At 40.0% G+C, this 23,725-nt stretch overlaps 2 protein-coding genes across 2 annotated transcripts; both read left to right on the top strand.

The window, feature by feature from the left end:
- The first annotated feature begins 3,248 nt into the window (after positions 1 to 3,248).
- LOC120110426 (DNA topoisomerase 2) lies at positions 3,249 to 10,978 on the top strand. Its single transcript, XM_039125344.3, has 21 exons — positions 3,249 to 3,941; positions 5,282 to 5,574; positions 5,661 to 5,727; positions 5,831 to 6,101; positions 6,184 to 6,383; positions 6,471 to 6,680; positions 6,769 to 6,882; positions 6,964 to 7,077; positions 7,179 to 7,343; positions 7,430 to 7,615; positions 7,724 to 7,879; positions 7,965 to 8,098; positions 8,191 to 8,359; positions 8,435 to 8,623; positions 8,703 to 8,889; positions 8,967 to 9,016; positions 9,106 to 9,519; positions 9,594 to 9,750; positions 9,844 to 9,908; positions 9,992 to 10,085; positions 10,180 to 10,978. Exons 1-21 carry the CDS (start codon positions 3,360 to 3,362, stop codon positions 10,806 to 10,808), a joined length of 4,446 nt encoding a protein of 1,481 aa, XP_038981272.3. The 5' UTR covers positions 3,249 to 3,359; the 3' UTR covers positions 10,809 to 10,978.
- A 3,421-nt stretch (positions 10,979 to 14,399) lies between these two features.
- Positions 14,400 to 22,713, top strand: LOC103698880 (uncharacterized). The gene is made up of 4 exons (XM_008780929.6): positions 14,400 to 14,557; positions 21,922 to 22,024; positions 22,105 to 22,251; positions 22,347 to 22,713. The coding sequence occupies exons 1-3, from the start codon at positions 14,435 to 14,437 to the stop codon at positions 22,248 to 22,250; spliced, it is 372 nt and encodes a 123-aa protein (XP_008779151.4). The 5' UTR covers positions 14,400 to 14,434; the 3' UTR covers position 22,251; positions 22,347 to 22,713.
- The last annotated feature ends 1,012 nt before the right edge of the window (positions 22,714 to 23,725 follow it).

The raw sequence follows: 23,725 nt of genomic DNA, 5'->3' as shown, positions 1-23,725 counted from the left end.
ACGAAATGGCCATAGATGGCAGAGAGCACTGCGGCTGTTCCAAGAGAGGGTTGCCGAGGAAGGGCGGTTAAACACGCAATCCAATGAGGATAGCCTGCATACCTTCTCCATGCTTGCACTCTAATCCACACTTCAGCTTGCAAGAACTGCAAGGATTAGTTGCTAAGATGATTAGTGTTTCCTACTGCATCAGTGAAGCAGGTTCATGGTTTGCTTAGTTATATAGAATGGTGAGGTTCTGTCAATTGGAGAAGTGAGAACAACGACTGTAACATTTTCTTGTTCTTTCTTTCTTTCTTTCTTCTCCTGGTTCTCTGTTTCTTTTCTTTACTCCCCTCCACCCTACATCCCCCCTCGCATATATATTTGTGGGACTGAGGTCGCTAAGTTCTGTTTCTGGGATGGTGTTCATTTTAAAGAAAAAAATTGTCTTTAACCTCTTGAGAAAGTGCCCTGCTGTATCCAAAAAAAAACTTCATTAGGAGCCACGTCTTTTACTAGAATTTGGAGACTGTTCTTTCCAGCATCCCATAATTTATTTACATCAGCACTACGATTGTTATCGATCTTTCGTGGAAGTTCATCCACTCTCTTTACCTCTTTGTTCTAATTTTTGGCTAACAGCATCATGGTATTAGATGTATGTGATGCTTGTCTCTAGGATCTAAGAATGGAGTTAGGAAACATAAATTTCTTTTGTTCATGTGAAGAATGGGCATTTATATTCGCATAAGGTCTTCTGGTTAGTCCCAGCACTTCTCCATGTCGTGATCAATATATATATATATATATATATATATATATATATATATATATATATAAAAAGAAAGAAAGTAAACTTTACTCATCTCCAACATTTAAGGACACAAGAAACGAAACAAAATAAGGGCAGCGTTATGAAACTTTATATTGGGCAGAGTGTATCTTTTGATGGGAGGGCAAAGTGCATTTACTAACGGAAAATTATATAGAGAGGATAGCATTAAAAAAATTCTTGTTTTAGAAGATGCTTCGCTATGTGTTTACTAACTTCATGACCGACCTTCCATACCACGGTAATGTAGGTATAAGATGATAATTTCTATCAGTGCAGCTCATTACTTGCTTAGCCATAAGAATATTTATAATATGCTAATAATTTTGTCGAAATGATGCTTAATTTTATTCAAAAAACAGGAATTCGTTATACTATCATGTATGCGATGTACATGCTCTATCATATTTTTTTTTTATTCTCACTATTTGTTTAGCTCTGCTCGAAGCTACCAAATTAACCTGTAATGGGCCTCTTGAATTGATAGCATAAGCCAGGATCAAGGGCAAAAGCTATCCATCCAATTAAGCACTACGAATCAATGTGTTAAAATATAAAAAGCTTACGTAAATTACATATGTGTAAGAAATTCTCTATCTATCTTTATGATTGATGTTTATGTAAGTAGGACTCATCTAGGACAATGAAATAAAAGAGTTATTTATGAGAAACTTATGTTCAGCTTGAATTTTGGCTTGACATGAGATTAAAAGACTGGCAAAAAAAAATTTAGGCTCGCAAAATAAATGAGACTTATAAGATGGCGGAATAAATTCATGCAACTCCACAAGTAAAAAATGAAAAGAATTAATCATCCATTCTTCAATCCTTCTTTTGCACAAGATTCACCATTGGATCATCCACTAGTCGCTTTGAAAACAATAAATATGACCCCCTTTTATTTTATTTATTTATTCATTTGGAAAACAATAAATATGGTCGATCGGTATAAAGAACGTCAAGTGAAGTGAAACTAAACACACACACACACAGAGTGACTAACCGGAGATGCCGACGCTGCAATAGATGAGGATGAAGATCATGCCGCCGAAGGACCAGGCGATGCCGAGGATGCTGATGTCGCCGCACTAGTCGTCCTGGGACTGGACCTTGTAGCCGATGATGGTGGCGATGGTGACGTAGAGGAAGAGGGTGGCCACGAACTCGGCAATCAAAGCATATATATATATATATATATATATATATAATATTTGCTTGACTGATTTTATGTAGAAAAAGAAAAGATTATTTTTGCATGATATATACGTACCTATGTATATACTATAGGACTTAGTGACACCCAAAGATCATAAAGGTATAATTAGCTCAGTTGGGTCAGATTACCAAACAGCTTCACCCCCACTAGTTCTCCCCAAGTAATGTGATATGCAACCTTGTTCGCCTCTCTCAATACATGTATGTTTCAGACCTCATGGAGAAAGGTGGACATTTAGGATCATTTTGTCACAATATTGACGGACATAATTTCTCCAAGAAGTTTCCAAAAGAGAGACTTCGTAGGTGATAGGGTGAGCAAATTCGAGCAGGATTCAAACACGTGGCAAATCAGGAGGAGCTGGGCTAGCAAATATCCCATGAGGCGGGTGTGTTGCATGAGGGACGAGATTGAGTGCTCTTACAACTTGTGGTTGGCTTGAAAATAGAAGAGAAGATGAAGAATGTGAGGATCTGTGCGGGCGTGTGTTTAGTCCCACATCGGTTATTCGCTGGGTAGATCCTGGGTACTTATACAGGATCAAGGAACCCAAATAATACCTTCCGGCTAGCTATTTTGGGTGAGGTCTTGGGTTGTTACAAATGGTATCAGAGCGGACCCGGCCCATAACCTATGTGGACTAGGGAACACTGCAGCACAGATCCATTGGGACTGACCACGGGCCAATCGTGGTGTTAGTGATTAGATTTGAATAGATATGAACCCTTAGCCTGACGAGGACGTCATGGCTTGAACGAGGAGAGTATGTGAGGATCCGTACGGGCGTATGTTTAGTCCCACATCGGTTATTCGCTGGGTAGATCCTGGATACTTATACAGGATCAAGGAACTCAAATAATACCTTCCGGCTAGCTATTTTGGGTGAGGTCTTGGGTTGTTACAAAGAATATTGGGAAAAAAGTGACTTTCTATTGTCACATGAGGACTTGACATCCTTGCAAGGCCCTAAATGGCTTGATCTTGACAGACTAAGGGCCTGTTTGTAAAATCCAACAGAATTGGGCTTGGAAATAAAAACCGAGCACAGGTACACCAATCGGAATGCGAGCAAACCCTTCGGCTAAGCCACCAAGTGCCGTGCGGAGGCAAACGTAGATCAAAGCCACCAACCGCAGCCGCCCGATCCTCCTCTAAATCATCCCTACCCTCCATTTCAAAATCCCGCCACCCATTTCAAATTTCAAATCAGTCGACCGTTTCAACCCTCAACCCCTCCCCCCTTATTGAACCTCTCCGAGAAGGGCAACCTTCGCCTTGTCTCTCTCGCTTTGTTCCCTCGGACACAACCTCGGTGTCTCTTTCTCCGCCATGGCCGTCGAGAAGAAGCAACCGCTCCAGACCAGCACCGCCCACAACTCCGCCGCAGGCGGCGCCACGGCCGCCCCTGGGGCCCCCAATAAGACCATCGAAGAGATGTACCAGAAGAAGACCCAGCTGGAGCACATCCTCCTCCGCCCCGACACCTACATCGGCTCCGTCGAGAAGCACACCCAGACCCTCTGGGTCTACGAGAATGGTGAGATGGTCTGCCGCCCCGTCAACTACGTCCCGGGCCTCTACAAGATCTTTGACGAGATCCTCGTCAACGCCGCCGACAACAAACAGCGGGATCCGTCGATGGACTCCGTCAAGGTGGACATCGACGTTGCCGGGAACTGCATCAGTGTCTACAACAACGGGGATGGAGTTCCCGTCGAGATCCACCAGGAGGAAGGGGTCTACGTGCCCGAGATGATTTTTGGGCACCTGCTGACCAGTAGCAACTACGACGATAACGTCAAGAAGACGACTGGTGGGAGGAACGGATACGGGGCCAAGCTCACTAACATCTTCTCGACGGAGTTCGTCATCCAGACTGCGGATGGGAGGAGGAAGAAGAAATACAAGCAGGTTTGGTTGCGTTCTTGAAAAATTTGTTTTCATGAACCCTTGTTTTCATTTCTTGATCTAGATAAGATTTTTCTGTCTCCTTTTTGGATCGAGAATATTGGAATATTTCGGTGAAATTTTTGTGAATTTGGATTAAGGTTTATGTTCGCGAACATTGGTCGGTCTTGGCTAGGGTTTCTTTGGTTTTCATTGTAGGGTTTGTTTTCTCCATCTTTGTAAGACTGTGGAATTTGAAGTTGGGTGTTCTAGGGCCAACAGGTTTTGGCGTTCTTTGGAATTTAAGGTTTCTATCTGTGATCTTTCTTAGGTATTTCTTGTGGAATTTGGTTGTTGTGTAGATGGATTAGGGTTTCTGCGTATAAAATTTCGATATCTCTGTTGGGATTTGGGGGCAATTCTCTGTCTCTCTGTTGATATTTTGAAAATTGGTGCTTTGTATCTACTGGGTGCCGGGGATTTTTTTTGATTCCATATTAAGGTTTCCATCTACAGTTTCTGTGTTTTTTTTGTAAAATTTCGGGATTTTGAAAATATGAACTGGCGTTTGTTTTCAAGATTTTGTTAGATTTTGCTCTAAAAGTTGGAGCTTGGTTTGTGATTTCAGTTTTGTTAGGCCTTTTCGTCAAAGTTTTGAAATTTGGTATTTTAGAAGCATGGGAAAAATTAGCGTTTCTGCATTTCAAGATAATGGATTCTTTTTACAACTTGTAGGCCTTCCAGTTGAATTTTGGAGCTTGAATTTGTCATTATTGTTTTAAGTCTGGATGTCTATTATTTTGATGTACGATTTTCTTATGCAATCTTTTTAGGTCTTCTTCTGTTGAATTCTGGGGTTTGGATCCATCAAATTTTGGTGCTTTGGATCAGTTGTAATATATGATTCTTGTCACTTTCAAATTAACGTTTGTGCATGGAGTCTTATTTGGATCGCAAGCTGAAAAGACTGGGGGTTATCATTTACAACTTGGGATTTCGGTGGTATTGTGGTCTTTACAGTCTGATTAAGCATGTATTTCAAAATTTGGGAGTTGTGAATTTAGTTCAGTTGAACTCCTGGTTCTGATTATTTGGAACAGGGGTTTGAAACTCCTCATCCTTATCTGGCTCTTTAGGATCCACTGTGTGCTATAGGAACTTGAGTTGACGGTCTTAGCGTCCATATTATCATGTATAATTATGTCTCTTTTTTGCTTTCTAGAAACTATATATCCTAGATTTCACGTTATTCGGGTTTTTGGTTGGAGTTAACTGCTAAAATCTTTCTAGCTTGTGAATTTCAAAACCTCAGCCTAGTGATTATAAGATCTGCAAACCTGGTTTCTATGATTCTTCATATGTAGGTTTTCTCAGAGAACATGGGACAGAAGTCTGAGCCCTCCATTACCAAGTGCAAGGAATCAGAAAACTGGACTAAGATCACTTTCAAGCCGGATTTGGCCAAATTTAACATGACCCATCTAGAAGATGATGTGGCTGCGCTAATGAAGAAGAGAGTTGTTGACCTAGCCGGGACCCTTGGCAAATCTGTCAAGGTTGAGTTAAATGGACAGCGGATTCCTGTGAAATCATTCAGTGACTATGTCAACCTATACCTTCAATCTGTTTCTAAGTCCAGACCTGAGCCTCTTCCAAGGTTTGAAGATAATTTGCGTTCTGCATTGCATGTATAAGCTTTTCTTATATTGTAAGTGTTCTTATTTGGTGATTGATGCTGAACAGGATTTCAGAGAAAGTTAATGATAGGTGGGAGATTTGTGTTAGCTTAAGCGAAGGGCAATTCCAGCAGGTATGTGTGAAAGTTACCCTTGATGACTGTCTTCCAATTAATTCTTATTGTCTTCAAATTTTAGATATCCAGATAAATAATTTTATCTGCCTTGTTTTATCAGGTCAGCTTTGTAAATGGGATCGCCACGACCAAAGGAGGAACCCATGTGGAATATGTCACTAACCAAATCACGAGCCATGTGATGAACATTGTAAATAAGAAGAACAAGAATGCTAACCTCAAAGCCCATAATGTGAGAAGCCATTTATGGGTGTTTGTCAATGCACTTATCGACAATCCAGCCTTCGATTCACAGACAAAAGAAACCTTAACTACTCGTCAAGGAAGCTTTGGATCAAAGTGTGAGCTCTCACAGGAGTTTCTTAAAAAGGGTCAGTGTTGTCCTATTTGATGAATTTACTAAGGATTGAAGTGACAAAAAAAACTATTTTTTGACAATCTGTTTGTTTGCAGTGGCTAAATCAGGAGTTGTAAATAGTCTCCTCTCATGGGCTGATTTCAAGCAGAGTAAGGAATTGAAGAAGACAGATGGAACCAAGAGGCAGAGAATTACAGGCATTCCTAAACTCGAGGATGCTAATGATGCTGGTGGAAGGAACTCTGAGAAGTGTACCTTGATTTTGACAGAGGGAGATTCAGCAAAGGCCCTTGCTGTGAGTACCGTGAGCTTAGTTAAGTCTGTTAATATCTGAGCTTCTTAGTTTGAAAGAATAATTTCTGCTTTGTTGTTTAACATACAGATGGCTGGTATCTCCGTAGTTGGAAGGAACTACTATGGTGTGTTCCCTCTGAGGGGTAAGCTACTGAATGTGAGGGAAGCAAGCCACAAGCAGATAATGGAAAATGCAGAAATCCAGAACATAAAGCAAATTCTTGGTTTGCAGCATGGGAAGGAGTATGACAGCACAAAAGGTTTAAGATATGGACATCTCATGATAATGACCGATCAGGCATGTTTTGGATATCGTTTATCACCTTTTCATTCTTGGAGGAAAGAAAATGCCAGCATGCTTACAGGTTCTTTGTCTGCTGGTTCAGGATCATGATGGTTCCCACATAAAGGGCCTCCTGATTAACTTCATCCATTCATTTTGGCCATCACTGCTTAAAATCCCATCATTCATGGTTGAGTTCATCACACCTATAGTGAAGGTCGGCCTTGTGTAAATATTCTGCTAGAAAATTATTATAATTAAGATTGTCAAGCAAGTGATGTTTTTTTCTGTTCTACAGGCAACTCATAGCAAAAACAAGACTGTTCTGCCGTTCTACTCCATGCCTGAGTATGAAGCATGGAAAGAAAGATTGGGAGGGAATGCAAGTGGTTGGTCTATTAAGTATTATAAGGTCTGTTGTTTTAGAGTGTAATGAATCAGAATATAATTTACTCGATATTCTTTTACTTCACATGCAATATTGTTTATTTTTCATGTAATTGCTGGTCATAGGGGTTGGGAACAAGCACGTCAAAAGAAGGAAAGGAATATTTCCATGATATTGACAAGCATAAAAAAGATTTCATATGGGTGGATGATCAAGATGGAGATGCTATTGAATTGGCATTCAGCAAGAAAAAAATTGAGGCAAGGAAAAACTGGCTTCGTCATTTTGAGGTAAATGAATGGCCGTTTTTTTATTTTTGCCAACTCAGATTAATATCTGTTTGAATTATGATAGAATATTTTACCAATCTTTACAGACTGGGACATATCTTGATCAAAGGCAGAAGCACATCAAATACAGTGATTTCGTGAACAAGGAGCTGATATTGTTCTCTATGGCGGATTTGCAGCGGTCGATACCATCAACGGTTGATGGTCTGAAACCAGGCCAGAGAAAAATTTTGTTTTGCTCATTTAAGAGGAATTTTGTCAAGGAAGCTAAGGTATAGTGGGCTAGATTTTGCCAATTACTTAATTTTTGTCTATTAGTTTTACTGTGAGAGAACATATACAATATGCTTCCTTTTCGCTCATGTTTCTCTTTGATACAGGTTGCTCAATTCTCTGGTTATGTTTCAGAGCATTCGGCCTACCATCATGGTGAACAGAGTCTTGCTAGCACTATTATTGGAATGGCTCAAGACTTTGTTGGTAGCAACAACATAAACCTTCTGCAACCTAATGGACAATTTGGCACCAGGCACCAAGTGAGAGAGCAGAATCAAAAACTGGCACTTCTTACATTAGGTTTACTTTGATTTATATTTGGAATCTAAATCCATTTTATCTCAGGGAGGCAAAGATCATGCCAGTGCAAGATACATCTACACTCGCTTGTCACCCCTGACCCGATTCTTGTTTCCCAAGGATGACGATATGCTTCTTGACTATTTAAATGAAGATGGGCAATCAATTGAACCAACTTGGTAATAATGATGTGCACAATATTTGTTTCCAAATTATTATTTGATTGGCCCAGACTTCCTGAAGTCTGTTATTACTTTCCCTAAATCCTCAGGTACATGCCCATTATACCTTTGGTTTTAGTCAATGGGAGTGAAGGGATTGGTACTGGATGGAGTTCCTTCGTTCCTAATTACAACCCAAGAGACATTGTTGCTAATGTCAGACGGCTGTTAAATGACGAGCCAATGCAGCCCATGGACCCATGGTACAGGGGTTTCAAGGTCAGTCATGTTTCCTTATGCACGAGGTTACCTTGATAGGGACACCATATTAAACAAGCTTTCTTTTTTCACCAGGGTCTGATTGAGAAATCAGCAACAAAGGAAGCTGGTGTTACGTACACCATCACTGGTCTCATTGAGGAAGTCGACAGCACAACATTGAGAATCACAGAACTGCCAATACGCAGATGGACTCAGGATTATAAGGAATTTCTCGAGTCAATGATGACTGGGAATGATAAGATTAAGGAACCATTTATCAAGGTAAGTTTTTGAAAAGCACAAGAATAGTTTTATCTAAGTATGGAGTCCTACACTAAAATTTTCACTTTTTAATCCACAGGACTACCGAGAGCACAATGATGACATTAATGTACATTTTGAGATTATTTTGACTGAGGAGAAGTTGAAAATGGCCAAAGAAGAAGGGCTTGAGAGAAAATTTAAGCTCATTACAACTATCAGCACTACTAATATGCACCTGTTTGATTCAGAGGGTGTCATCAAGAAATATGACACACCAGAACAGAGTGAGTTTTTGATATACCCTCACTGAGACTGATTCTATTCATTATCTACCTTTATTGATGCTTGGTCTTCGTTGCAGTTCTCGAGGACTTCTTTCATTTGAGGCTTGAATTTTATGCAAAAAGAAAGGTAAGTTATTACTGGTCTTGGTTTTGAATTATTTTCTGGCTTACGGAACTCTTTGTACAAGTTGATGATCTTTTGCCATTCTCATGCAGAAAGTGCTCTTGGACAATCTTGAGATGGATTTGCTGAAGCTGGATAACAAAGTCAGATTCATTCTTGGTGTAGTTAGAGGTGAGATAATAGTCAGTAATCGGAAGAGAGCAGATTTGTTCCTCGAGCTGCAGCAAAAAGGGTTCACTCCTTTCCCAAAGAAATCAAAGGGCATTGATGCTGCCATTGCTGGCGCCACGGAAGAAGATGACAATGAAGAGAGCCCAGAAGTAGCAGCAAGAGCTACTGATTATGAGTATCTGCTCTCCATGGCCATAGGAACCTTGACATGGGAAAAGGTTCAGGAGCTCTGTGCAGATAGGAAGAAACTAGAAGGTGAGGTTGAGGAACTCAAGAAGTCCTCACCAAGGGATTTATGGATGAAAGATCTTGATGATTTTGAAAGGGAGCTTGATGTAAGTTGTTGCTTCAACAGTCCTAGCTTCTTTCTCATTTTTCTTGAGCTCAATGAGTCCATCTTTTGAATCAGGAGCTAGAACGAAAAGATGCTGAGGAAGGAATGAAACGAGAGACTAGAACGAAGAACATCACTGGCGCTGCTGTCTCTAGACAAGGACCAAAGAAGCCAAGGAAGAACAATGCGAATAACTCCTCTAGTATATCAAATGTTACCTCAACTGATGCAGGTATCTTTTATATTCTATTAAAGATATGACTATGATCTTTCCATGTTATTAGTTTTTGTGGTTTATTTACTGAATCATTGCTGGTTTTTGCAGGCAATGCTCCTGAGCCATCAAAACTAAAAGCTAGAGGAGGCGCAAAGAAAGCTCCTGCTAAGAAGGTGAGCCTCAGTTGGTTATTCCAATATTTTGCAGGTGACGGAAAATTAGATTCCATTATTTGATTTGATGCTCTCTTCTTCAGGTTATGGTGGTTGAGAGTGATGAAGATGAAGAAGTACTTGCATTAAAAGACCGGCTGGCTGCTTATAACCTTGATTCTTCCCCAGATCAATCTGGTACGCTGTCTTCTACTATAAATTTGTTTTGCAATTTATGGCTTTCCTGCTGCGAAATCCTGGCATGTTGGGTGATGTTTCGGTTATTTTGCAGCCATGGAAGCTGAAGCAGCACTAAGCCAGGGAGAACATAGAAAGAAGGAACCTAGCAAAAGGGCAGCTTCAAGGAAGGCTCCATCGACCTTTACGGAGATTTCTGATGGTGATGATGTTGAAGATAACATGCCGACTGTTGGAGAAGATGACGATGAGGATTTTGAGTTGGCGGAAGCCCCTAAAGGAGGGCAAGCTAGAGGAAGAAAGCCTGCAAATGAGAAAGCAAAGCGAGGGAAAGCGACCACAACCACGAGAAAGAGGGGAGCTGCACAGAGCAAGCCAGTTCTGAGCCAGAAGCTGATTACTGAAGTGCTGAAGCCGGTGGAGAATGCTGGGATTTCACCCGACAAGAAGGTGAGGAAGATGAGGGCCTCTCCTTTCAACAAGAAAAGTGGGCCTGTGTTGGGTAGGACTGGAAGTTCTCCTACTGATAGTGAAGAGTCTGGCAGTCACTCATCCGGTAGCCCAGCAGAGATGAATGAGGTTCCAGTAGCAGCGCCTCGACCAAAGAGGGGGAACAGGATAAGAGCCGTGTATATGGAGAGTGATTCTGAGATGGAAGATGGTGAACCTACGACTGATGAACCTACGACTGATGATTCAGATTTTGAGGAGGAAGAAGATTAGGTTGTTGGTTAGTTTCATGACCCAACAGTATTAGTGAAATTTATAAATTCCTTATTGCTCGTTGTTTTCATGGCATTTTTCATGTATCCGTGGCTTTCGAGCTTAGATACTGTAAAATCTCTGTTGTATTAGATGCTGTTTCTTTAATTTCTTGCAGTTGCATTGTGTTCTCTCTCGGCCTTTCTTGTGCTTCTGTGTGCCTACAAATCTTATTATATTCCTTGCTTCCCCCCCCACCCACGCCCCTCCCCCCCCCCCCCCCCCCCCCAAAAAAAAAAAAAAAAAAAATCATGTTCCTCTGCTGCAACTTGAATTTATCTCCAAAAAAATATTATGTTCCTTTTTCAAGCTCCATGTCATTATTTTTTATTTACAATTTCAGAGAATGTATCAATAATCTTTATACATCCAAGTACAGTAGACTGATGCCACCAAATTGTATCTAATTATCCTTCAGATTTTTTTTTTGAAGAAATATTTATCAATCAGAAAATGATTGCAAGCTTTTGGACAGTTGATGCATTTTCTATTACAGATGTTGAGATAGTGAAGATTGAGAAGATAGCAATGGTGACTGGAGGTTTTCGCAGTTTTATTTATGATTCTTATTTTTATGAACCCTCTTTCTTTTCCGAGAGTTTCATTATGCTCTTGACTGCTACCTATTATTACATCTTTTGTGCATTTTATTATGTCTGAGTTATGTTCTGTCTGTGTTCTGACATCTTACGCTCACCTTGTTGCCAACTTAATTGTAGCTATGTGGAAATTAGATTTAAGCTGGAAATTTTCTGGGTGGCTGCTTTTAATCTGATAGGATCAATAATCTCCACATTGTCCTCATTTGCTAGAAGCAATGGCTGAAAGATCTCATTTTTTTTTTGGAAACAGATCGGGAAAGAGCCTAATTACTTACATTAAGCTGAAAAGGAGAAAGTACAAAGGAATTTAGATAGCAAACACACCCACCAACACACACGGGGAGAGCGAGACAGAAACAAAATAGAAGCACCAGAGCATCTAAGAATACTATGATCCAACCACAAAAAACCTCTATCACCTATCAAATGTCCTGCAGAAAGGATTACTTCGATGTTAAAAGCAGGTCCTATCTTGCTAGTCCAATCTCTTGGCGAAAATGAATAGACTCAAATCTTGAGCAAATTCTCCGCATAATAAACTCCTTCCTTTTGTTCCAACCACAAAGACCAGCATCCAATAGCAACAAGGGTCAAACCAACCAAAATTGAATCCTTTTTATTTCAGGTACGTCTCCAATTTAACCATAACTCTGACAGATCTTCAGTTAGTGTGTCAATTTTTAGTTTGGCAAGAAAGCTTCTCCAAATGGATTGAGAGAGAGCACGTTGATAACAGATGATCAATGAACTCTTCCTCCAGTTTACACAGCACATCTAGATGGAAAAGTCCACTTCTTTTCTTCATATTTTCTCAAGTGAGAATTTTCTTTCCGAAGAGTAGCACAATTAAAATTTTAACCTTTTATAGAATTGAGAATCTCAAAAAGTATTAGCACTCTGTTAACTGGTTCTTCCACAGCAGAGAATAGAATCACAGTTTTTAATAAAGAACAAACCTTTTTCATTCTATTGCCTACATAGTTTATCCTGATTACGGTCAAGGTTCATACTCTGCAACTTATCAAATAGCAGCAAGGACACTGGATCTGAAATAGTGCAAATTTCTGAGTTCAATGTTCCACCTCTAATCACGCTCCTCATTATACAAGTATTCTACTTGCTTTTTTTTGTGACAAGATCAAATGATGAGGAAAAGAGAATTTATGAGGTTTATCATCTAATTGACTGAGCTGATTAAATCAGCTATCACGTACAATAAACTTAGAGTCTAGTTGAAAAATGTTAGGAAGCTTCGAGGTTGCCTCCTGCAAGAAGAGGAAGCTTCAGCTCTCAATATAAGGACCCATGCATGTATGTGTTTAGTCCCACATAGATGATGCGTTAGTGAGATCTTGAAACTTATATAAGGCATGGATCAAATATTACCTTTCGGCTATTTTTTTTGGGTGAGTTCTTAAATTATTACAAATGGTATTAGAGCAGATCCATCCATAATTTATGTTTGACTAGAGGACTTTTAAGTAAGGTGGTTGAATTAAAGGTCTTTGATGCCCCTCAAAGTTGGACATATTTAAAACAAAAGGATGTTGTTATGGTCTTAGTACATTATCTTTGCAGTCTGGATGTGCCATGCAATGACAGAATATCGTGTGTATCATGGTGGCTGAATTAGGCCAAGCTGCAATTTGTGTTTGGTGATCTAAAGAGGTCCAAACTCAATAGTAGTTGTAACTCATCCTTGTATCTTATCCCAAATTGTAGGAACTATGGGTTCTCCACTTGAAGCCTTATCTATCGCTTCTCCATTATTTCTTGTCCATATTATACCTCTAACATATTCAATCGAGTTAATATTAAACTTTTATATAGTTAGAATTATTTATTCTCATAGAAACCTGCAAACTCACCCACTTATGATCAACCATACCATTTAAACCGATCATTTATTTATTTATTTATTTTAATTTCAAAGTTTGATGTTGAAAACTATCTAATTCCATATTGCTTTGGCCTATCTTGATCTGAATTAATTATTAAAATTAAACAAATAAAGAAGAATATAATTTTTTCTGAACTAAAGATGTAGGATATAAATTTGCTTTTTTCATGTCCGAATGATCGAATCCGATGGAAGAAAATAAGGCCAGCCAGGTGGTAGTGGGCGACCAAGAGTAGCCTGGCTCCGAGCGATGGAATCAAGAGGGGAGGTAGGGTTCTCAAAGGCAGCATCAATCAGCAGCAGGAAAAAATGGGGTGGATTTGGGGACGGAGATCACGGTGGGAAAAGAGGTATGCAGGCTTTGATCCGACATTGGATCGAGCTAAGATCCTGATCGAGCCCCTAGCTTGAATGCTCACCGGCTAGATCCGGCAGTTAAAAAGAGAGCGGCGGAGTCATGCCCGCCGACAAGACCAAGGTGGACCGGCACCAGTTCAACGGTCACTGGCCGGACCACGAACTAAGCAGAGGCTGGCGAGGAAACCAACTGAAGAGAAGGGGGGGTTGGCTCCCGGCGGCCGGGGGATGGAAAGTAAATACAGGAGATGCGGTGATGGAGCAGGGGTGTTGGTGCCCGGCAGCCGGTGGAGAGAAGGTGTGAGACGGCCTTGGAACGTGGGCATGGAGATGGGGAAATTCGGGTCCAGCCGCCGGCAAAGCGGCGGATGCCGGTGGCTCGGGAGATGACTGGGGGAGAGAGAGCCGGTGGGGAAACATGGTGAAAAGGGGACCTGAGAGGAATCAGTCTGAGCGGTGTCACGGGCACGACGACGGGGTGGCCGGGGGAACCCCAGAGAGAGAGACCCCGAGAGAGAATCTACGATCTCAAACGGGGGACGAGATGGTTCCCCTAGATCTCCGAGGCAGGAGAGGCTCCGGACGGTCAGTTCGGTAGGCAATGATGGCCGCCGGTGGCTCCAACGGCGATGCAGAGGCCTCTTCGTGGAAGAACAGGCCGGTCCAGTTGGACCGGTCATTGCAGGCGAACCCAACTTCGCCCACCGGTTTGGTTCGGCCTAGAAACAATGGCGAACTGGTGGATCGATTGGAGGTTAATTTATACTTTTATGCAGGCATTTGCCGGCTGTCATTTCTTTGGACGAGTTCGGAAGTTCCTCGAGAAGATCGCGAGAGCCGCCGACTTGAAGGTGATAAATTTCGATTTCTGCAGTTTTTTTTTTCTCGATTGTTTATCTTATATACTGTGTTTTGTGGACTCAAAATTCTTTGCTCGATCTTCTCTCTCTCTTTTTTAGTAAATCAACCTAGGGTTTGTCACGTTCCGATCTGTTGCCTTGCTCTCTTAAACGGAGGAATCAGTTCTCCCTATATCTTTCTTTAATGGATGTAGTGTTTGTCCCGTTCCGATCTGTAGTGTTCCTCTCTTAAACAGAGGAATCAGGTTCCTTGCTCGATCCTCTCTCTCTCTCTTTAATGGATCTAGGGTTTGTCCCGTTCCTATCTGTGGTTTTGCTCTCTTAAACGGAGGAATTAAGTTCCGATCTTCTCTCTCTATCTCGCTCTAGTGATTCCGGGGTTTGTTCCGATCTGTGGTCTTGTTCTCTTAAACGGAAGAATCAAGATCTTTGCTTGATCTTCCGTATCTATCTCTCTCTACCCGTTCCAATCGGTGGTCTTCGGAGGAATCAAGTTCTTTGCTCGATCTTCTCTCTATCTCTCTTTTAATCAATCTAGGTTTGTCCCGTTGCGATCTGTTTTGAACGGAGAAATTGCGGACTTTGCTCGATATTCTCTCTCTATCTCTCTGTAATCAATCATGCCGTTTCGATCTGTGGTCTTGCTCTCTTAATCGGATTTAGGGTTATTGTTTAATGCGTTGGTTAGTTTTTGATTAGAATTTGATGCAATATGGCTTCTTGAGCATCAGTTTTATCCTTCAACCTTCGATTTTTGAGATTCTTTAGATCATCTGAGCATTTTGAAACGTTTGAAAAAAAATCTTTAAAATACAGCGGTATTGTTTACAAGTTAAGTATGTTGGAGGGACGGGGAGCAATGGGTCCTTCCCAGCTCTTCAGTTTAGACAAACAATGGACCTTTTTTTTCATTAGGTTGAGAACATGTATGCTTTAAGATGCTTAAACTTTCTTTTGGAGAATGCTACTGCACATTGGTATGTTGAACTTACTAGAACAAGGTCGTGGCGAGACAATTTTTAGAGAGGAATGGCGAAACTATATTGGTAGCTCATGAAAAATTAATGCTGTTCAAGCTTTCTCTGATTATTTTCATTAGAGAATTTAAAAATTCATGGTGGCAACTATGCCTTGATATAGTATTTAGGATGGAGTCTTTTCAGGTTACCATTTAAATTGATCGCTTGAAATTTCTTAGTTGTTGATCAAATCATCCTGGATCCAAACACATCTTGTTTTTGTGTTTGGTGTTTTGTTCGAGAAATTTATATATCAATATCTCAGGTTATGATTAGTAAGGTTTGACTTTGCGTGTGTCCAAGAGGGTTCGCCATAGGACTATATATTCTGTTATATAAGTAGGTTATATTTTGTCGTGTTTAATTATTATTTTTTTAATGAAGCTTAAACTTGTTATGGATTTTTTTTTGCTTCTGTCATTAATTACTTCATTGCAAATAAGAAGAAGAAGCTTAAGGTGGGGGCTAAGGAAGAGTTCCATAGTATCAAAAGAATCAATATATATGTATATGTATATTATGAGGTTTTAAGATATATGGTTTGTTTGATTTTTTAGATAAAATCTTCAAGACATTGATTTCTAAGAAAAATAAGTGCTCTTGGATGCCATTTTTAGTTGAATTCTTGTTTTCTTTTTTGTTTCTGAAAATAATTTGTATATTTTTTTTGTATCTGGGTTTGTGATATCTCCTCGGATCTTGTTTGTCTTCAATTTGTGCAAGAACTTCTACCAAGAAGATGGAAACTAAGGGGGGAAACATGAATCAAATGGCATATGATGCCTGTGAGCTTTGGATACAGAACTTTAATGGATCAATGCTCCTCTCTACCCTTTTGCCGGTCTTAAAAGTCATACTTTCTTTGTGAATACACCATGATTTCGGAAAATGGCATTCATTTCCTCTATCTTATTAAATTTTGGTCACCCTAGTTTATTTCAGTAGAAAGGTAGATGTAGCTATTTTCGTCTATTGGAAGTCTCTGTGATGTCCTACCCACAACTAAGCAATCATTTAATAGTGAAGTAGAAGATCGAGGAATGATTTCATCCTTCTTATCATAGGGCATACCTGCATGCTTCATTTAGGTTTTTGTGGAGTGTAGCGTGACTAGCGAATCCTAACAGTGTCCCAATTAGATCCATGCTACCCGTTGTCTGATATGAACCAGTCGTATTGTAGAAGAAAATGGATTTTTGAATGACCCCTTCAAGGGGGTCCTCCAACAATCACATCAAGGGTGATTAGCCTCCAAAGACAGGAGTCTGAAATTTTATTCAACAATGAAAAGCTATATGACTTATATAGAGATCAATCCGTGACCAAAGTAGGAATACTTAACTCTAGAAAGAAAATATAATTAATAATTATTGACCTAATTCTAATAGGAAAAGAAAGAATAGTAAACCTAGTTCAAATAGGAAATAGCTGAAAAAGGATTGCAATAATTTACGGCGGCATTCAAGGGACAGCATCATTCCTCTCCCTCTAAGAGATTAGCTTGGTCCTCAAGGTTGGAAATTTGAAAGCTTCTCTTGCAATTTGTATAAATATTCCCAAGTAGCTTCCTCAAGGGCAAGGTTTGACCACTAGACCAACACCATAGTCCCTGCGTCATTATTTTTCTTTACTATCTTGTGATCCAAAATTGCAACAGGTTAAATTTGGAGCTCACCATTTTCTGAAAAGTCTGGTACTTGTGTAAACACTATTGTTTTAGGATCCACTCTCCTCTTCAAGTTGGACACATAAAAACAGGATGAATTTTGGATCCTGTAGGCAAACCAAAACCAATTTTCACCAAAATTTTAAAGGGATCATAAAATCGAGGAGAAAGCTTCATATTGCCATATAGTTATCGGTGTGGCTGCAACTGCAGGTAAATCATGTCGCCAACTTCAAAGGACCTTTTAGTTATGTGCTTATTAGCTTGATACTTCATTCGGCTTCGAGCTGCTTCTAGGTTCTTTAATAAACGAAGAATCCGATCTGTCTCTTGACTCAATATCCACCTGGTGGACAATAGTAGATCCTGGAATATAGGATACCTCGGTGGGTGGCGGCTGACCATATACAACCTTATAGGAAGTCATTTTGGTAGAGATATGGAAGGAGGTATTATACCACCAGTCTGCCCATTGAAGGCACTTAGACCCCCATTTTGGTTGCTATCCTATAAAACACATGAGATAAGTTTTTGGTTGACCACTTCAGATTGACCGTTTCATTGTTAGCCCATAAGTTTCGCCGTCCATTTTTTTTTTGTACTTCAGTAGAGGGTCTTTGATCCTTGATATACTTTAAGCTATGGTCGTCTGTACAAATAATGAAATGTTGGCCTATCAAATAGTATTGCCATGTATTAATTGCATGCAAGATTGCCAACATCTCCTTTGTATAGGTTGAGTGTCCTAGATGCTTTTCTGATAGTGCCTTACTAGTAAAAGCTAGTGGTCTCCCTTGCATAAGATTTGCTCCAATTCTGACTCCAGAGGTGCCACACTCAACCTCAAATAGCTTGGAAAATCCGGTAGAGCCAAAATAAGGGTAGACATCATGGTTTTCTTCAAAAGATTAAATATTGCCTCCGCTGGAACGAGTCCTTCTTCCATAAGGTAGTCAATGGTGCAGAGATCTTTCCATAATCCTTGACAAACTTTGTGTATTAGCTAATCCGCCCCAAGGTACCCTTGAGGGCATGCAAGTGTCTTTGGTGTAGGGTATTCCAACATTCTAGACATCTCCTGGGGAGCCATGGCAACACCATCTTGTGATATAATATTAGCCAAATATTCCACCTGTACCGGACCAAAAACACACTTTGGTTGTTTGACAAATAGTTTATGCTTACGAAGAGTTTTGATCTTCAAATGAGAAAGATGATCCTTCTAAGTCGGGCTGTATATTAAGATGTCATCAAAGAAAACTGAGACAAACTTCTGCAAATATGAACGAAAGATAGTATTCAAGAGGCTTTGGATAGTAGAAGGAGCATTAGTTGAGCTAAAAGGCATAAACACGAATTCATAGTGGCCCTCATGAGTGTGGAATGCAGTCTTTGGAATATCTTTTTCATGGACACGAGCTTGATGGGAGCCCGATTTGAGATCCAACTTGAAAAAATAAGCAGCACCATAGAGTTCATCCTATAATTCATTAATTGTAGGAATTGCAAACTTATCCTTCACGATGATATTATTTAGTGCTTTGTCATCAATGGACATCCACCACATGCTATCACATTTCCGCACTAGCAACATTGGTGATGAGCATGGGTTGTTGTAGTTGGATAATCCCACTCTCTAACATTTCTTTAGATTGGATTCTATTCTGGATTTTAAGAGGGTGACTGTCAGGCAAGTCTTCTTTCGGCTTACCACCTTCCACAAAATACAGGGTCATGTACGTAGTGGCTCCTCCCCTTGGCTACCATCTTTTCAATGGAAGGGTACAAACAATCTGCGTGGGAGGATTTCTAGAGCCTTTCAATGTGTGTTTTTATCCTTGGATGTTAAATTGCATCAAAACTATAGAGAAATCCCATAAAATAGGCCTAGGGTGCGAAGCAAATATGCCCCTAACACTGCATCACACCCATGGAGAGGAACCATATAGAAATCGGATGTCAAATTAATCCTTGCATAGACATTGGAAGATTATCACATATACCTTGCATTCTTATATGCTACCTGTTTGCTACCATGACCTCAAGAGCTTTGTTGTCAAGACCATTGGAAGTTGAGGTGCTTGAGTAGATCAAGATGAATAAAATCGTGTGAACTCCCATAGTCAATAAGAATGGTAATCGGTTGCTTCTTGAGCTCTGCTTTGACTTGCATTGTTTGAGGAGACAAAGCTCCAATCATGGCATGCATAGAGATTTCCAATGACAAATCCCCAAGTGTTTCCTCCTTTCCTTCAAGCTCCTCTTGCTTATCATCCGACCAATCACCGTCAATAAAGAATAATTGTTGGGTCTTACATTTATGACCAGGACCAAATTTCTCATCGCAATTATAGCACAACCCTTTCTCTCTCCTAGACTTCCCCTCAAATGGCATTAATTGCTTAATTGGTGTAGGTGGAGGATGAGGATTAGGTATAGGATTGGAAGAAGGTGCAGTATTTACCTTATTCAATTTTCATAGAGTAACTATTCCTCCTTAAGTCTGGCCAATCCAATAGCCCTTGTCATAGTAGTTAGAACCAACGAACTTCATATTTTAGTTCCTCCTTGAGCCCACTCACAAAACAGGTCATAAAGAATTTATCGATTATTCTCGTTGTACAATTAGCAGGTCGCTCAAATCGGGGTTGATGCTCACGTACGGTGGGGGTCTATTGGAGCTTGGTAAGTTCTCCTGTATAATCCTCTTACATAGTTGGGCTGAAATGACTCCATAGCCCTTCCATGAACCCTTTTCATGATGCTATACCTCAAACCTCTGTTCAATCCACGGGTACCACTAGAGTGCTTCCTTTTTGAGGTGGAAGGAGGCTAAAGGAACATTTTTGTGATTTTGGCGCGAGGTTAAAATTGCTCAGCCTAGGAAACCCAACCATTAGGATCCTCTCCATCAAAATGAGGTAATTCGAGTCATGAAATCTACAGTTGGATCAATCCCTTTGACTCAAATTAGGGGTCAAATCCCTCCCTACGATTAATATATGGCCAAATCTTTCACCACTCGCTGATTTTCACCCATTGCAGATTGATTGTGAGATCGGCCATATTTGAGATCATGGCCGTGATCAGGTTCTTCAAATCGTCCATGTCACGGGCCTTTCAGTCGGTGGCTTCCCAAATCTCTTGGATCTCTACCATGTACCGTTCTGTCTTGTCTTTCAGAGACTCAATTTTGATCTCTGTTCGTGCCCAAACTTGAGCATGCATTCCTAAGGCCATGGCTTTGATACCAGATGATACAAACCCGGTTATAACATAGAAGAAAACAGATTTTGGAATGACCAATTCGAGGGGGTCAGGCTTCTAAGAATCACTTTGAGGGTGATTAGCCTCCAAAAACAAGAGCTTGAAATTTTATTCAACGATGGAAAGCCGTACGGCATCTACGCTTACATGAGGATCAACCCCTAACCAAAGTAGGAACCCTAACTCTAAAAAGAAAATACAATTAATAATCATTGACCTAATTGTAATAGGACAAGTAAGAAAAGTGACCCTAGTTCAAATAGGAAATAACTCAAAAAGATAGCAATAATTTATGGCGGTATCCAAGGGACCGCATCGCTCAGTCACAATCCTAGCATGCAGGAATACTTCAGCTTGGGATATATATTTGGAACCAGAAAATGGGAAAAAATCCAGTTCTGAAGGAATTCATTCACTAAAGAAAGGGAAAAAGAAAAAAAGATAGAGAACGTGAGCATATTGAGATGTCTATATTATTAATCATGTGAAAAACAAGCAGAAAATTGGCAAGTATACTGATCATTTGCAGGAACCTTCCCACCAACAACAATATGTAGAACAATAAATTGTATTACAGGAGAATTACTTAACACAATCATAAAGAAATTGTGAAATTGTGACCGAGTAACTCTTGATGGCTATGATTGTTGAAGAATAACTCAGTATCATTGTGCCTAGAAAGATTGTAAAATTCAATAATTTTTCTATAATTGGGATAAAATCATTACCATGGTAGCAACCAGCAAGATGACTCTTGGATACTTAAAACGTTGAATCAATTTCATATGTGCATTTGCTTTTTTGTTCAATTTAAGATTGTAGAAAAGTCAACATTTATGATATATTTGAGTGAACTAGTATGCGTTAGTTTCTAAGTTTGGAGCTCTGAGCTCTCTCTCTTAAAAAATGGCAATATAAATATTTCAACTTTTAATTATCTCATAACTTGTGCATCCACATCATTTTCACTAGCCCCAGTTTATCTTAATTTGATGTTATTCCATAAAAGACATGCTTGGAAAATTTAATTTGAGACATACTAGAGATCATCAGATCTAGCTCTCATGATTGGGAGAGTCCACTATCTGATATAATTCAGTTTTTGAGATTATGTCAATCTTGAGTAGGCTTGCCATTAATGAGATTCACCACCGGTCTGGTATAGCCATATATACCATTTATATATGTTGTTGATATGTCCTAATTAATCGAATTAATGTATATATCAGGGATGGGTTCCTGCAGTATTAGATACAATGTCAGTGTTTTCTATGTATTCTCCTGTATTATTCTCCTTTGTTATTCCTCTTATACCAAATTGCCATGCTGTGGATTTGAGACAAATTCTGGATTGTGCTACATGTTCATTGACCATCATTGATGATTTGGAAATTTTTCATCAGTTAAGTCCAGACATGGCAGCCAAATACATTGGAGGTGTGGCTGCATCCTTCGCAATTGCATATCTATTTGATACAGTTATTGCTGAAAAGAAGATATTTGGAGGTAGATAAAACAAATCTTTGTAGAAAACCTGCTTTCATCTTATTGAAATCATACTTAGCTGTTGTGTTTCCTAAAGCCAGGCACCACTCCAAAGACCGTTGCTGACAAGGAGTGGTGGGAAGCAACTGATCAAAAGTTTCAAGCCTGGCCTCGAACTGCTGGACCACCAGTTGTCATGAACCCTATCAGCCGTCAGAATTTCATCGTCAAGTCGAATGAATCTTAAGGTGAATAAATTGATGCATCTTTATCTCATAATGTATGTTCCCTGATTTTTCAGCGCTTAATTTGTTTTATTGAAATTTTTTCCCCTAATGGTAAGGTACGATGTGGAGTTCTTTTGCCGGCGAGGATGGCCTTCACGCATACAAGCTCTGCTGTCATATAAGGAATAGTTTCCTTTCTGGTTACATGATTGGTTTCATTGTAGTTTTGGATATGTTGAATTGAGTCTTCAAGTGAATAAAAGTTCAGGAAACCTTTTGGGACCTTGGGTTGTGATTATTCAACAATAGATAAATTTTGTGATGCTGCTGGAACCTGATGCAAGAGGAATGTGCTATCCTCGCCCCCCTTAGAACTATATTTGTTATCCTGACATTTCTTTTTTTTGGTTTGGTTACATTTCTAGTTGTTTTTGTGATCTTGTAAACTATTGCTGCATGTCCATCCACACGTATCTTTTTATGAAGCTTGGATGGAATTGCTTTGGCTGAGCCAAGCAGGTATACATGACCTGGGTAAGATCTTTCGCTATTCGGAACTCGCAAATGGCAGGCTGGCTCGACGGTAAGCGTGGTTACGTTTGGCCTGCTCATATTTATTTACACGGAATCTTTTGTAGTTCTCATTGGATATCTGTCATTTTGTTATTATATAACATGATCTAGCTCGTACGTGATACAACTACAAGATAAAGCAAATCTTCAACCCCTTCAAATTCGTGGCAATCCTCCTGGACCAACTCAAGTTAAACTTCGCATAGGAGCAAAAACTTGCTCGAATTAAGAAAAAAAACACGTCTTCAAAGAGTGTCACAAGTAGCACTCTACTTCTAATTCAGCTCGTTGCCTTACTGGAAAACGCTCGGCTAACTCTTCTATTTTGACACAAAAAGCAAGACAATGAAAAACCCTATTTTATTTAATGACGTTCGGCAAGGAGAATTCAAAGAATGGGGAGACTGGAAAAGGGGAGTACGAGCAGATCAAGTGGTGGAAGAAGAAGAAGAGATTTAGTTGAAATGAGCGTTAATTTCTTCTGCAGGAATAATTCGCGAGGTAAAATTCTAATGTCTAGGGTTTATTGCAAGAAAGAACTCGGTTCGCAAAGATAGCGTTATATATGGCTTCGAGAGGGCTGCACATGGCGTTAACCCGAGAGGTCTAACGCCGACGCCTTCCCTCGTTTTCCCAACCCAAACGAGTCGGACCCGACCGGACCGGTCTGGTTTCATCTTTATTGGGCCCTGGTCAGACCCCGCCAACTCGAGTTCTAATGGGTCGCAATTGCATGCAGCATGCCTGGCCCTTCTAGCTCTTCCCCCAAGATTGCTGCAACTATTATAACCACAAAATAAAATAAAATTTGATAAGATCGAGGTGGCATGGATGCCATCACCTCCATATTGCTTCTCTTTCTGGTCTTTTTAAGAATTATGGGTTTCTTAAAGGATGGCCAAGGCATTATTCACAACCCATC

The sequence above is a fragment of the Phoenix dactylifera genome, chromosome 6 (assembly GCF_051530095.1).
Source record: "Phoenix dactylifera cultivar Ajwa chromosome 6, Ajwa_hap1_PhDact_Kaust_v1.1, whole genome shotgun sequence".
Lineage (NCBI taxonomy): Eukaryota > Viridiplantae > Streptophyta > Magnoliopsida > Arecales > Arecaceae > Phoenix > Phoenix dactylifera.
This window is presented reverse-complemented; position numbering and strand designations above follow the sequence as displayed.